Source organism: Marmota flaviventris, chromosome 9 (genome assembly GCF_047511675.1).
Source record: "Marmota flaviventris isolate mMarFla1 chromosome 9, mMarFla1.hap1, whole genome shotgun sequence".
Lineage (NCBI taxonomy): Eukaryota > Metazoa > Chordata > Mammalia > Rodentia > Sciuridae > Marmota > Marmota flaviventris.
Genome location: NC_092506.1, coordinates 113,489,724 through 113,505,659, shown reverse-complemented (window position 1 = coordinate 113,505,659; position 15,936 = coordinate 113,489,724). Strand labels below are relative to the sequence as shown.

Below are 15,936 nucleotides of genomic sequence, written 5' to 3'. Positions count from 1 at the left end.
AAAAAACATTTGGCATTTGGTTTTGGGATTGGCTAACTTCACTTAGCATCATATTCTGCTAAATGGCATTTCTTTATCTGTAGTGTCAGAGAACCATGCACCTTAACCTCTTCAGTACTGTATTGTGTATTTCTTTTCCTCTTTGTGATGTTTGAAGTTATTAACAAATGAGTTTGAACTCATAACAACAGTGGGGGGTGAAATTTACATTATAATAAATTATTCTTTGGTTCTTAATTAAAATTGATGTGAGTGAAACCTTTTCTAATCTCCTTTGACCCTAATTCAGTAGTGTATGTTTATGTATGAGATAAAAGTAGTGGTATCCTCTATAAATAAAATACAAATTTTATTTTTGCTTACCTCTTGGATTCTGGGCTATTCTTGATATACTGTTATTTCTTTTTCACTGTGATGCATGGTAACTGCCACTACTCTGTAGGAATTTTACTACTTTAATTAACCACAGAGCTCATCTTTGTTTTTAGGAATACATGTTAGAAAGCACTTAAATCAGTTTTTGTACTGAAGACTGTTTACTCTTTAGTTTCAGACATGGTAAATTTCATATTTATATTGTCCACACACATTAATTCTTCAGATGATAGTTAGCTTCATGCCTATGAATTAATATTAATTAACCTCCTGGAGATTAAATTTAATTTGCCTTAGAATTTAGAGCACAACTTTTTTTAAATATTTTGTTTTTAGTTGTAGTTGGACACAATACCTTTATTTTATTTATTTATTTTTATGTGGTGCTGAGGATCGAACCCAGCACCTCAAACATGCTAGGCGAGCGCTCTACCACTGAGCCACAACCCCATCCCCTAGAGCACAGCTTTTATTTCACTCACTCTAATATTATAGATTTTACTGTCTATTAAAATTTGTTATTTGCTAGGAATTACTTTATATTGTTTCTGGCTTTCTTATCCTGCTTGAGCTGTATACTACTTGTAGCTGAGAAGTTTCTGTATCTAGTTGTTTGTAGACGAGTTGCTACTCAACCCTGGATTTCGGAGTTGCCAAAGTATTAGTTATTCAAACCATCAGAAATTTGGAATCCTGTTTTCAAATTGATGTGCTGTAAGAGCTAGTCTTTTGAATGCATTTCAGAGGTCATTGCCCATTTTAATATTAAAGCTATGCCATTAATTTCTATGTAGAAAGATGCTTATCTTGTGGTAATACATCCACTTACTGCTGAAGTCCAGAGATAACTTATATAAATTTTAATAATTTGAAGAAAATAGCAATTCACTGAGGTAAAGTTGAGCGTTTTGGGCCAGAGATTATTTCCATTTTAATATTAAAGCTATGCCCTTAATTTCCACATAGATATCTCTCTAATAATAATATATCTGGTTACTGCTGAAGTCCAAATATAACTTAACATGAATTTTAATTTGAAGAAAACAGTAACTCACTGAGATTAGAGGTGAACATTTTGTATTGTTGCTTTCAGGATTTAAGTCATGTATTTGCTTTTCTCAGTCACATAATTTTGTTTTGTCCTCATCCATCTGAGTCAGCCATGAATTTGACTCCGAGCATGTCCCCGACCTGACGAAGGAACCTTATGTTCAAGACATCCATTCGGTGGGCTCCCTCTGTAAGCTGTACTTCCGAGAGCTCCCAAACCCTCTGCTCACCTACCAGCTGTATGAGAAATTTTCTGTAAGTATCAGTCATACTTGACTCAAAGTCTTGGTGTAGAGCTCTGCTATTTTTTTGTTTAATTTATATGACGTTTGGTGTGGTCCCGTGTGGATATGTGGGACCAAAATAGCCCCTTAAAACATAACAAAACAAAACAAAAAACCCACCAATTATTGCCAGCTAGTCTGTGGTGATGATTGCTGTTTTCACATTATCATTCTTTTAGTTCTGATTTTGAGCCACTGACCTTACCACCTGTGTTTTTAAGCATTATGATTTAGTAGATTCCAGTGTTGACATTGTGTGAAAACCAAGTTTGCATCCTTCAGGCTCTATTGTGTTTCCTTGTCATTTAGCATCAAAGAATACAGTGAGTTAATCTTATAATCTCAGAGGAAAAACAGAATGATAAATGAAGAACTCTCATTTTTACCAGCAAAACCTACTGGTTTATTCTGTTATGAACTGTTGTTACAGGATGCCGTTTCAGCAGCAACAGATGAAGAAAGGCTGATAAAAATTCATGATGTCATTCAGCAGCTCCCCCCGCCACACTACAGGTGAATCACATTGGTGAATATCCACCAGAGGCATGTCAGTTGATTTGTAAAAATGTTGATTTTTCCCTTCCTTTGGGTTTCTAATTACTTAAATTTCCTTGAAGTTCCACTTCTCTGGAATGGATTTTATTCATATATGTTTTGACTAAACCTGAGGTTTTGTCTGTTTGTTTTTTCTGTTAGGTTTTATTGTATTCTAATTTTGTCTTGCTACTTTTTTTTTTTTTTGGTAGTGGTGCTACAGTTGAACCTTGAACCTTGCACATGCTAGTTAGATGCCCTCTCCCACTCAACTAGACTCTCTTGTTGCTACCTTTTAAACCCGTTTGATTTATATGTTAGTTTGAATTTTCAGATATATTTTTGTTTATGTCTGAGAAGACCAGAATAAAATTAAGGATTGCTTTGCCATTTAGTGAAAGAAAGAAAACAGTTGAAACTGTATATTATAGTATGCAAAAAGAATTAAGACATTTTTAAAATTCAGTTGTTAAAAAGAAATTAGATTTAGCACAAATTCTAGTACAAATAATAGTTTAATGCTGATTTATTTTCAAAATGACATTGCTTATATATCATTTTTTAAATCAGTACTCTACTCAGCATTAAACCAACCTAACATTTTTTTAATCTGTACTAAAATCAGACCATATTTTAAAATCAGCACTCTACATGCAAATGCATAATGGGCATGAGTGAGAAGGTAATCTAGCATTGACTTACTGTTCTGTTAATGTCTTAGGAGAAATTTGATAAAATTAAAGGGATCTAAGAATCCATTGAATAGTGAAAAAGGAAAATTAAGGAGCGTTTATGACATAAGCCAAAGAAAATTTATGTATTTATACTGTAAAGGAAAGCCAAGGAGATAAGTCTGATTAATACAGAGTTATTTAAAGAATATTATTGAGGGAGAAGACATTCTTTATTAACTCGTCAGTGAAAGGAACCTGGTACAAGGTAATATTGGCTTTGATAGGTTGGCTTGAGTTTGGAATTTCCAAATCTATCCCTTACTACCTGTGTGATATCTCTAAACATCAGTCTTCATGTTCATGAACAGAATACTGATAATTTCTTTTCCCCCTCCTCCCACTTTTCCTCTTTCTTCTTTTTGTTTTTCTTCAGTACAGGGGTTTGAATCCAGGAACACTCTACCTCTGAACTACATCCTCAGTCTTTTTTATTTTTTCACTTTGTTTTAATTAGTTATATATGACAATGGAATGCATTTATGCACTTTGATATATCATACATAGATGGGGTATAATTTCTCATTTTTCTGATTGTATATATTATAAAATCACATCAGTCATGCAGTCATATATGTACATAAGGTAATAATGTCTGTTTTATTCTACTATCTTTCTTATCCCCATATCTCCTCCCCTCCCTTCACTCCCCTCTACCTAGAAGAACTCTGTTCTTCCCTAGCACCCCCGCCCCCCTTATTGTGAATTAGCATCCACATATCAGAGAAAAACATTCGACCTTTGTTTTGGGGGATTGGCTTATTTCTTTTAGCCTGACATTCTTCAACTTCATCCATTTACCAGCAAATGCCATAATTTCATTCTTATTTCATATTGCTCCCCTACTATCTATGTAGTCTTTTCTATTAAACATTAGGTATCTTTCCTTCAACATATTATATATTGAATACCTATCTGACTATATGTTTTTTTAAAATATTTTTTAGTTGTCAGTGGATCTTTATTTATATGTGGTGCTGAGAATCAAACCCAGTACCTCACACATGCTAGGAAAGTGCTCTACCACTAAGCCACAACCCCAGCCCCGTCTATATGTTTTTTATATATAATTTATTACCTATTCAGTATGTAACCTCTCTAAAACATGAACTTCTTAAGGTCATGAATTCTGTCTTGTTTATCATTATATTTTCAGAATAAAGCCTTGAACATAATAAGTGTTTAATAATATACATTGCATGTGTATTTTATATGTTTTGTACACTATATATTCAGTTGCTTGATACTATATATGTGTGTATATTGTAGATCCTAATATTACCCTCTTTACCTGAATCTATATTACATAACCATAGTAAGCCCAACCTGAATTATATATATTGCTTATTATATATCTATTCTACTCTACAATATATATAATTTTTTGTTACATACTTCTCATTTTGTAATATTATAATTATAGTTTCTTCTGTATAATTTATACGTATGTGTCCTACTTTATATCTTTTGATTCAGGCTTTTAATCTAAGATTTTAACACTTACATGTTTTAATTCCTTAAATGTTCTTGAAAAATATGATTTTAAGTGTTCTTTCATGTTCCCCTAATTTGATATTTGATCAACGTACTACTGTTTTTTTTTCCAATTTTGAATATTACTATGAGGATCATCCATTTACATGTAATCTAGACTTTTTTTCAGGATAAAAAGCTAGCAGTGCAATTCTGAAAACCAAAGTATACTAACATTTTTATTATCAATATAAAACAGTCCCCAGTTGTATTCCAGGAAGGTTTATGCAGTTTCCACTCTCATCTGCTGAATATGAAAGTGCTCACTTCATGGGGTCCTGACTGAAATTCTCCATTAACTTTTAAAAACATCTTTATAATCAGATGAACTAAATAGGTATCTTTGGTTATTTTAATTTTTTATTTCTTACATTGTCTTTTAGACACATTTCTTAAAGCTTCCCACCTCTACATAATCTCCAGCCCAGGTCACTTTTCTTTTCTCTTTTTGTGTTTTTTTAATTTTTATTTATTTATTTTTGGTGTGTGTGTGTGTGTGTGTGTGTGTGTGTGTGTACATAAACTTGCCAGGGATTAAATCCAGGGGTGCTTTACTGTATCACCAGTCTATTATTATTATTAATATTTTGTTTTAAGACAGGGTCTCACAAAATTGCTGAGGGTCTTGCAAAGTTGCTGAGGCTGTCCTTGAACTGGCGATCCTCCTGCCTCAGCCTCATGAGTTGCTGGGATTTCAAGTGTACACTACTGTGCCCAGCTAGGCCAGCTGTCTGTGTTTTTTATCTGATTATATACAGGAGGGACAAAAACTACCATAGATGCTGTTGAAGGAGCAGGCAGTTTCAATCCATGCTGACCTTGATTTGAATCCTGTCATTGCCACTGCTTGTCTGTATAATTTCAGGTTAGCCTTGACTTCTCCCTCCCTACAAAGGAGCTGGGAATACTGTATGTGATTAGACTATGAGAATTAAATGAGATTCCCCCTGACAAAACAGGGTTCCTAGTCCCAAAGCTATCTTCCTGCTCCTCCCAAGTCCTTGTTAGGCCCTCCAGAATCTTTGTGGCTTATATGTAGACCAAAATTTTACTTTCATTGCTGTTTCTAATAATAAAATCTTATATTTCTGACTTTCATTTGTTTGTTTTTAATAGTTTTAATCCCTATCCATTTAGATATAGGGACACTGAGATGTGATAACTGATAGATAATATTTATGTGTGGTTGCTCAAATAGTCTCCCCTTGATGTCTGTTGGAATTTTTATTTTTGGCCTTTGAAACATTTTTTTTTTCTTTCATGGAAGTATTTAAATCCTTTCTTATTAGTTGTCTATTGCAAGTAAATATTATATCTTCAAAATGTCCTTTGTTCCAGAAAATAGCTTTTGTGGAGAATTCAATTCTAATAATATTTGAACTTAGTAGGCAGCAAAAAATGTGCTTGGGTTTGTATGGTCTCTTTCTATTGAAAATTTACAAATCAATTAGTGGCTTTTATGCTATATACTGCTCCATAAAGTCTTTGTCTGTTAATATGTTGTATTTCATTTTTTAGAACACTGGAGTTCCTGATGAGGCACTTGTCTCTTCTTGCGGACTACTGTTCCATCACAAATATGCATGCAAAAAATCTAGCAATTGTCTGGGCTCCAAACCTGCTTCGGTAATTTGACTTATGACCTTTAATAGAACTGATTGTTTTAGTTCTATTACTAGAACCAAAAGTGTAATTCATCAGTGTTTGTTAAGGAAAAATTTAAAGAGGAAGGCAAATTATTTCTTTTATTAGCATCTCCCCAAAATAGGCATATGGGGCTTAGCTAAGTTACTATAAAAGTATGATTTCTTTCTCTGATTTGCCTGTGATTTACACATTTTTAAAAGATGTTCTTTATGACTGTTCTCTTTGTAATTGATGGCAATGTTGTTTACCTCACAGATCAAAACAGATAGAGTCTGCCTGTTTCAGTGGAACAGCTGCTTTCATGGAAGTAAGGATTCAGTCTGTGGTTGTTGAGTTCATCCTCAATCATGTAGACGTGCTCTTCAGTGGCAAAATCAGTGCAGTCATGCAGGAAGGGGCAGGTATGACACAGATTTTATTTGCTCCTGGAAACATGTATCTAAACTTCTAAAAGATAGAAAACTTTGTATTGCTTGTCTCAATTAAAATATGGCATTAGAAGACAGCGAATTTATGTCCATTTTTCATAATGCACAAATTGAGTTATTTTGTGTGAATACAATGAACACTATATATCAGACCTATTGTGATCTAAGTTCATGACGTATAAAACAAGTCTTGGCACCTTTTATTGATGTATATTAAGGTACTTTGTGGAACAGAGAAGAAAAATTTCTTCCAAAACTAAAAATGCCTTTTGGTTATCTTTTAAGAAGGGAAAATAAATTATTAAAGAAGTTGTGTGTGTGTGTGTGTGTGTGTGTGTGTGTGTGTGGCTGTGGTCTGGTTATGTCATTTTGTGTTTCTCTCTGGATATAAAGTGCTTTGATTATTGCCATTTAAAAGACCTGAAGGAAATATGATACAACACTGATTGGCAGATAGAGGATAAACAGGTTGATACATGCTAAAATTGTTGACTACGTCATTTCTTTCTTTTTCTTTTTGAAGCTTCTCTGTCAAGGCCCAAATCCCTGTTGGTATCCTCTCCATCCACCAAGCTGCTGACATTGGAGGAAGCCCAGGCAAGAACACAGGCTCAGGTCAATTCTCCAGTTGTAACTGAAAATAAATATATTGAAGTAGGAGAAGGACCTGCTGCACTTCAGGGGAAATTTCATACCATAATTGAATTCCCACTTGAAAGGTAAAATTTATTAATTCCTATTTAAGAATGTGATTTTCATAGCCATGTGCTATTACTTCCTTTTAGTTTTTATTTCTGAACTTTTTGGAGGTGCTAGGGATCAAACCCAGGGCTTTGCACATGCCAGGCAAGCACTCTACCACTAAGCCACATTCCAGGTCTGTTTCACATTTAATTTTGTACTATAGTATTCACATATTAAATTATGGGCCAGTCCCACAAACCCTGTTTATCTGAATGTGAATGATGCTTAACACCTCAAAGGGAATGATAAGAATTAGTTTTGCAAAAGCATCACAGAATAATGTCATAAAAAAAAGTCATTTGGGCAAAAATGGTGCACTATTTATGTGGTGTGGATTTTTCTCTCCAAGATACGTTTTTTAGAAATTTGTTTAGAAGTAAGCTGTTTTGGAACAGTTTATTCAGAAAGTAAGTGGATAATGACTTGCTTGAAATTGGTTCCATGTTAAGGTTCAGATAGGTCAGTGGTTCTTAAAGTGTATTCTCTTGACCAACAACACCAATGTCACCTAATAGCTGTAGTAATCCTCCAGCCCCATTCCAAGCCCACTGTACCAGGAGCTCTAGGATAAGTCCTTTGTCAAGCTTCCCAAGCAGTTGTGATGTTTTCAAAAATTAGAGAACCACTGTAGTGTGCCCTGTCAGTGTCCTTTCCAGCTCTGAAATTCTCTGTACCTCTAAAGAAATGATAATAACATGGTTTCTGTATCTTCTTTACTAGGTTATAGTAGGAAGATTAATGTATGTAAAAGTTATTTTTGATGTCTCTGCTACTCCTTTGGCTATTGCACATGAATGTAAGGATCTCACTTCTCTGGATGGGATTGTACTAATAATAATGCATTAGAATGTCTTTTTCCCATATTTTATTATACTCCTCTAGCTTCCTTTTGCTTCCCATGACTAAAAGAGCAAAAAGTTGAGACATACTCTTAGCATCTTGGTTTTATACTTTAGCTCCATAATTTACTCAAGATCTTCCTTATAGACTTGCATTTAAAAGAGTAGATACTGGGGTGTAGATAGACTTGGGTTTCAAACCTGACTCCATCACTTACTACTTTTATAACTTTAAGGAAGTTACTTGAATGACTAATTTCTTCAGCTGTACAATGAAAATATGATTATATCTTAATATAATTATATCTGATTTAAAGGAAATACTATGTATAAGGTGTTAATGCAGTGTTTGGCATTAAATGTATACTGGTTTTTTCTTTTTTTGTTCTTATTCTCTCTACTCATACCTAAAATCATTTTATTCAACTGTGTTTTATTTTTGGAGGTCCGAATAGTTCTATTTGCATTTGTGTCTTATTCTCACTTCGTTGCAGCTTGTGATGTTGGCTGTAAATATGAAGATATGCATAAAAATGATCTTTGTGAAACTGGTTACTAATAAGAAATCTGCTCCTTTAAGTTCCATTTCATGCTTTAGCTGCACTGTGTTGCATGTACCCTGTAGAAGGAGGGGGCTTGTTTATTCTTTCAGCTATGCCTCTCCAGGTTGTTTGGTTTGTTTTGTTCTTTCTACTATTTGTTCATTTTTTTTCTATAAGATAGACTCTTGGCTGTCTTAACATTGATTAATTATTTTCTGTCTCATAGAAAGAGGCCTCAAAATAAGATGAAGAAATCTCCTGTGGGCAGCTGGCGTTCATTTTTCAACTTGGGGAAATCATCATCAGTCTCTAAGCGGAAGTTGCAGCGTAATGAGAGTGAGCCTTCAGAAATGAAAGCTATGGCTCTCAAAGGTAAGTGCCTTCCCACAGCACTGTTCTGTGGCTGGCAAGCATTTTGTCTACTAAGTCCCCTCTACTGCCTAGTGATAACCTTTTGTTTCTCTGGGCACGTTCTGCATGTGTTGTTATGATAGGCTATCCTTTAATATGTGCACAGTTGTGTGGTCCAGGTGGATTGTCTTCGTGACCAATTCTTTATCACCAACTTGAAATCATATGAATACAAAGAGGGACCCAATTTCTTAAGGACACTATGTAGATTATATGTAGGATGAAGTGATTAAAAATTCAAGCATATTGTAACATAGCTTATATATTATTAGTAATAAACAAATACTGCTGTACTAGTTTTTTAATTGATATTTTTGTAACTTTAAAAAATGACAAAACTATGTTTCAATATGTCTTTGAGGTTTATATATCTTATAATCAAAGAAATATAGTTTAAAATTCATGTTCTGATAATAGCTTCTGAATCTAGAAGGGATTTTTTTCTTAAGTAATGTTGGCAGTGTAATGTTCAGTTCATTTAATTCATCATTCATTCAGTTTGTAGTCATGTACCAAGCGTGTCTTAGGTATTTTGATAGCAGGCCCTACAGATAGAAAGAAAATTAAGGTAGCATACTGCCTATAGCATCTTAATTGGAAAGTCCCATGTATAAGGAAATAAATTTCAGTGCATAATCATAGCTATTGAAACAGTTTTGTATAAGATATCTGTGATAGGCATTGTCTGATCTTTTGGGGCAGGGCTGGTAGTAAGAAAGATAACCGTAGATTTGAATATTGAAGAATAAGTAGGGATTTCACCTAATCAACAAGGGTCTAAGAATTGGGTTTCAAGACATAGGTGCAGGGTGAGAAGAGAAGCAGATTACAGACACAATTCTGAAGAAAAGCAATCATTAAAGGACTATAAAAGGAAGAGTTGTCATGACAATAGAGTGAGAAGTGGTCAGGAAAGTAGGCAAAGAACAGGAGGGTTGGGTGATATCTCCATTAGGGAGAAGGGGCTGAAAATGGAAGTGCCCTCAATGCTACCAATGGATGAGAGAGGATGGAGGTGTCTAGCAAATAAGATTCACCATATGTAATTGAAATTACTATAAGTATTTCCTAGGCCAATTGTAAAAGACTAGTACAAATCAAGTGACTTAAAACAATAGAAATACATTCTTTTACTGTTGTCAGCAGGGCTGTGCTCCAGGGAAGAATCCTTCTTTGCCTTCCTTGCATCTTCCTGCTCCTGATGGCTCCTGGCATTTCTTGGCTTGAGGCAGCATCACTCTGTCTCTGCATCCATCTTCACAGGGCTTTCCCTGTGTTTCTCTGTCTTCTCTTCTTGTAAGGACTTCAGTCACTAAGGGTGGGGCCACTGTAAGTCTAATGTGATATCATCTCTGGGTATCATGTTGGTCTTTAGGAAATACACAAGAAAAGTCTTTTAGTTAATCTCTATGCTCAAGTTCATAATCCTTTAGAAAAGAGAATTGAACATAGGACACCATTTGAGAATAGTACAACACTTTATATAAGAAGGTGGTAAATTGAATGTGACTCTCAATCTGTACAGCCAACCACTCTTGGAAATTTAAGCATGTGTTAGGAAAAACACTGATCCCTTTAACTGTATAATATGCGGCAAAATTAAAATTAAACACTTTTTGGTTTTGATTCTTCAGGTGGCAGAGCAGAAGGAACCCTTCGCTCAGCAAAAAGTGAGGAGTCTCTTACTTCTCTTCATGCAGTTGATGGTAAGACTGAAAGAATCAATTGTTTTATTCCATGATAGCTTGCATAAGAGAACATGAACATAGCACTTGGGTGTACTTTATAAATATATACTTAATAAATAGACTATTGATTATCATTTCCAAGAATTCTAGTATTTAGTATTGTTCAGATTACAGTTCTTTGCTGTTCTAATATGGCAGCAGTATTTTGGCAGGATTACTATTTAAATGGCTAAAATGTTTTAAATTAACCATTTATATTGATTAATGCCTTGTAAAAACTGGGATTTCAACTGTCTCCTTCTTTAACTTTCACAAGTGGGAACAAAATGTTTGCTACAAAATATAAAGTGAAGCATTTTGATGTTTAGACCAGTTGTCTTCCAAATTGCTTAACCTGACCTTAAATTTCATAAAGCAGATTGATTATAGCTGGTCTCATTGTCCCAGGATAATTAGCACGTGGAGAAGCAATGTAAAATGGATCTGTTTAAAATCGGGACCAAGATTTCATGGTAACCATGAAAAAGGTTTTGTTGCAATGTAACTTGACAAACAAAACTAAAATATTAAAATAAATGTGTATTATATTGTTTAGTGAAGTTAAATTATAGTTGCAACTATTTACTAAACCAGGAATTATTCCAACATTGACTTGGAAGAAGGTACAATATTTTTTGACAAATGTAAGAACTTTATTTGATCTTTGATTTGTGCCACAGATTATAAAGAAGGCCCTTTCTACAAAAGTAATCAAAAACTATATCAATTTTCCAAGGGCTTTTCTTAATCTGTTGATATTCAGATCATGTGCTTTTCAAGTATCCCTGTATCATCATCTTGATCAATTTTCTCATCTTCATTTATTAACCTTTCTAACTGCCAGATCTTCATTGACCAGTGATTTTCCTTGTGATTCATAGTGCTCCCACATCACTCTATCTGAGTGGCTGACAATCTTAGAAAAGTTCTCCAAGATTTTTAATTAAACTATAGTCAGCATAATCTATGAAAACAATGCAATGGACTAGGTTCATGTCAAGTGGAAAATAATATTTGGGTCAAGATTATGTTTTTAAGTGGTAGATGTATCAGTATATATATTTATGTTAAGATAGCTTCTCATTTCTTTTTTTTTTTTTTAATTTTTTATTGTTGGTTGTTCAAAACATTACAAATTTCTTGACATATCATATTCCACACTTTGATTCAAGTGGGTTATGAACTCCCACCTTCACCCCATACACAGATTGCTCACTTCTTATATTACATTTTCACTATGGCAATTAAAAGTCTCATAGAATAAGTGGTTTCATTTTTACCAGTTGGACTTTTAGCAACATCATAAAATTGCATAATACTACCACTCCCCAGGACTCTGCTTGAGAAACTGAAGGCCTAGTCTTATAAATAAAAAAAAAAAAAAATGAAATTAAGTGTTCGAAAGGAATCATTTAAGTATATGTTAATGCTATTTAATCAAGATTTTTTTTTTGAAATTTGGGTAGCATAGGATATTTCCTCCAAAGAAACAACCTTTTTTGCTATTTTATGTCCAAAATGCTATCTAAAGTGATTTATTTTACCTCACAAGTCATGTGTGAGGCTAGTGATACAATAAGACACAAAGAAATGAAAAACTTGCCCAGAGTCACACAAAGAGTCAGTGTTGGACCAATAACAATTCAAGAGTCCTGGTCCTTTTTCTTATCAAAACCATGAAGCACTGCATTCTCCCTCTGATTATATGAAATGTGCTTGCTATTTAGCATTTGGTTGGGGAGTTTTGTTATTGCAATGATCTGTGTGTCTCGAGACAATTTACAAAAAGAAAATGAAAAGTTGCATTTTCTTACCTAAATGGTGAGTTACTGCTATACCAAGTAGGTGGCTTCTCATGGCATTATATATCCTGTGACATTCATACTTTGACATTGTTGTCCATTTTTACTAGGTGATTCCAAGCTCTTCCGACCCAGAAGACCCCGATCTAGCAGTGATGCCCTGTCTGCCTCTTTTAATGGAGAAATGCTGGGGAACCGCTGTAATTCCTATGATAATCTGCCCCATGACAATGAGAGTGAGGAGGAGGTAGGGTTGCTGCATATCCCAGCTCTCCTGTCTCCTCATTCAGCTGAGGATGTTGACTTGAGCCCTCCAGATATTGGAGTAGCCAGCCTGGATTTTGATCCAATGTCATTTCAGTGTAGTCCCCCTAAGGCCGAATCAGAATGCCTGGAGAGTGGTGCTTCCTTTTTAGATTCATTAGGATACTCCAAGGATAAACCATGTACCAGTAAAAAGGATGTAGAGCCAAGTGGTAGCCAGTCTCAGACTCCAGGAAGCACAGCAAGTTCTGAACCTGTCTCTCCAGTTCAGGAGAAAATGAGTCCATTCTTTACCCTGGACCTGAGCCCAACTGAAGAGAAGTCATCCAAATCATCCTCATTTACTGAAAAGGTCGTCTATGCTTTCTCTCCGAAGATTGGACGAAAATTAAGCAAATCGCCTTCCATGAACATATCTGAGCCGATTTCAGTGACCCTTCCACCTCGGGTGTCAGAAGTCATCAGTACTGGCTCAAATACTGCAGCTCAGAATGCATCATCTCCGACCTGGGACAAAAGCACAGAAGAAAGTGATATCACAAATAGATCCCCCACCCAAATAGTAAAGATGAAAACAAATGAGAGAGAGGCCCAAGAAGGATGTGAACCTGAAATCCAGCCCCTGGACCAGGTAGCTGCTGAAGAAATAGAGTTGCCAGGGAAAGAGGAGCGGTCTGTCTCAAGCAGTCAGAGTAAGGCTGTAGCTTCTGGACAGACTCAGACAGGTACCGTTTGTTTTCCTCCATTCTTTCTTTAAATTAAGAGGGATCTTCAATCTTGTAAATCCATCTGTGCCTTTTAAGAGAGAATTTGCTCCACAGGTAGCCTTTAATCCAGGAGAATGCTTCTCTGAGCATTGGCAGATGGCTCAAGCCCCACATTAAAGTCAGTCAAACAAAACTCCCCAAAGAGCTTGTGGTCCTGCTTCAGACCATCACAAAAGTCCCTTACCTGTATGGACAGTGAGAATTCCTTGATAATTTTTGGTACAACTTCATAGCTCTTGAATCAATTTTCTCTTCTAATGAATATCATTATTGTAGCCTTACAAGTTAACAGCCTATACCATCCAGTGTGAAAACTAGCCTTAGTAACAATCCATAAGCCTTGAAGCTTGTGTTCTAAGCAATCTTTTCTGAGCCCCCTCCCCATTTCTGTAGCAATTCAAGAGGAGCTTGCAACCTTTAAGCACTCTTAGTTTTCCTTCCAAACGAGATGTATTTTCTACAGCATTTGCATGTGGGATAGAAGATCATGGATTGCCATTTTGAAATATGGAAGGCACCTGTTTTTAAATAATCAAGTGGGGAGTGTTTGGCTTTCCGTATAGGATAACGTAAGCTACCTTTTCATTCTCATTTTTTTTCCCAATTTCCCACTAGGAGCAGTTACCCATGACCCCCCTCAGGAGCCTGTTCCTGTCAGTTCAGTCTCTCTTATCCCACCGCCACCGCCTCCGAAAAATGTCGCCCGAATGTTGGCGCTAGCATTAGCTGAGTCTGCGCAGCAAGCCTCTACTCAGTCACTGAAGAGACCAGGGACTTCTCAGGCTGGGTACACAAATTATGGAGACACAGCAGGGGCTACAGCTGAAGATAAACTGCCCAGTCCGTACTCTAGTATTTCTCTAGATAAGGCCTATTTCCAAACAGATCGACCAGCAGAGCAGTTCCACCTCCAGAACAATGCACTGGGAAACTGCAACCAGCCTCTCCCAGAGACAACAGCTGTTGGGGATCCTACTCATACCAAGGTAAATGAATCTGGGGAGCAACTCCACCAAGTAGACTTACCAGGAAACCATCTACATCGAAACTATTTATCTGGGGACCCAGAAAAGGCCAGAATTACTTTAGTTCCCTTAACAGACTCAGAAAAGTCTGATGATCATGTAGGTTTCCCTGAAGACCAGGCTGGGAAGACCACTGTGGCAACCATCCCCTTCGTAGAGCAGGACCAGTCTGCACTCCATTTCTACAGTGGGGATCAGTCTCCTGCCTACCTTGGTGCAAGTGTGGATCAGCCCCATCACCCTTCAGAACTTGCAGACCAATCTTCCATGCCTTCAAATTTGCCTAGAGACAAAAGCTGTCCTCTTTCTGGGTCCCCTGAAGAGAATACCAGCACAGCCACCATGACTTACATGACAGCGACTCCAGCAACAGCTGAAATAAGCACCAGGGATGCCAGCTGGGCTGTGAGTGAACAGTCCACTGCCACTGGGTTTGCTGTTGCTACCCTTCAGCGCACACACAGAAGTCATCGCCCTCTCCCCCCGCCTCCTGCCCAGAGGACCACAGAGCAGCTGCCAGTCGCGGGGCAAGTACAAGCTGCAGCCAGTATAGGACTGAATGATTCCCACAAGGTAAGAAGAGAGAAGGTTGGTGAGATGAAATATGCTTTCCCAAAGGTATGTCATTTTTCAGCAGGGTGTGTTGTTATCTTTGATAACAACTTTATTTGAATACAACATAATTTTTAACACTTATGGCAGGTTTCCATGAAATACTTCTGGTTTGAAGTTAGGGTTCTGCCTTTGCCTGGCTGCTGCAGCAGTTACTAAATGACTACAATTTTATACCTGGTACCTTTTCTTCCTACATTTCTTTATGGTTATACAAAGGGATAACATGAGACAAACTGGGCTTTAGCTGTCATGCATGTGGGGGTTTTTTGTTTTTTGTTTTTCCCCTTTTGGAAATCCATCACTGACTCACCGTGACTTTGGGCAAGTCATGTATGACTACGCTATGCCAATCATTCCCATCTACTCAGTGAATTTGCCTCACTCTGAAGATATCTCTGCCTGTTTTAGAAGTGTAAAAGATTTTAGTACATTAGGATTTTTTGTTATTTTTCTCAACCTTAACCAGCAGATTGCTCCATAATCAAGTATGTATTTTGAAGAGAGAGTATTATATACAAAATGCTAAAAGTTGTCACACAGGTTTTTTTTTTTTTTTTTTGTGGTCACCTTCAATTGAAAGGACTTAAATTTCTGGTCCTTCTTTGGAGGATGCTAGTT

At 36.2% G+C, this 15,936-nt stretch overlaps 1 protein-coding gene across 5 annotated transcripts in view; it reads left to right on the top strand.

Annotated features, from left to right (window-relative positions):
• Nucleotides 1-15,936, top strand: part of Arhgap32 (Rho GTPase activating protein 32) — a 288,193-nt gene that overhangs the window by 265,640 nt on the left and 6,617 nt on the right. For all 5 annotated transcript variants that reach the window (XM_071616860.1, XM_071616861.1, XM_027945492.2 and 2 more), the window contains 9 exons: nucleotides 1,536-1,680; nucleotides 2,140-2,222; nucleotides 6,026-6,133; nucleotides 6,410-6,555; nucleotides 7,106-7,301; nucleotides 8,934-9,079; nucleotides 10,753-10,824; nucleotides 12,758-13,636; nucleotides 14,294-15,276. In XM_071616860.1, coding sequence (XP_071472961.1) covers nucleotides 1,536-1,680; nucleotides 2,140-2,222; nucleotides 6,026-6,133; nucleotides 6,410-6,555; nucleotides 7,106-7,301; nucleotides 8,934-9,079; nucleotides 10,753-10,824; nucleotides 12,758-13,636; nucleotides 14,294-15,276 — 2,758 coding nt within the window. The remainder of the gene's footprint in view (nucleotides 1-1,535; nucleotides 1,681-2,139; nucleotides 2,223-6,025; nucleotides 6,134-6,409; nucleotides 6,556-7,105; nucleotides 7,302-8,933; nucleotides 9,080-10,752; nucleotides 10,825-12,757; nucleotides 13,637-14,293; nucleotides 15,277-15,936) is intronic.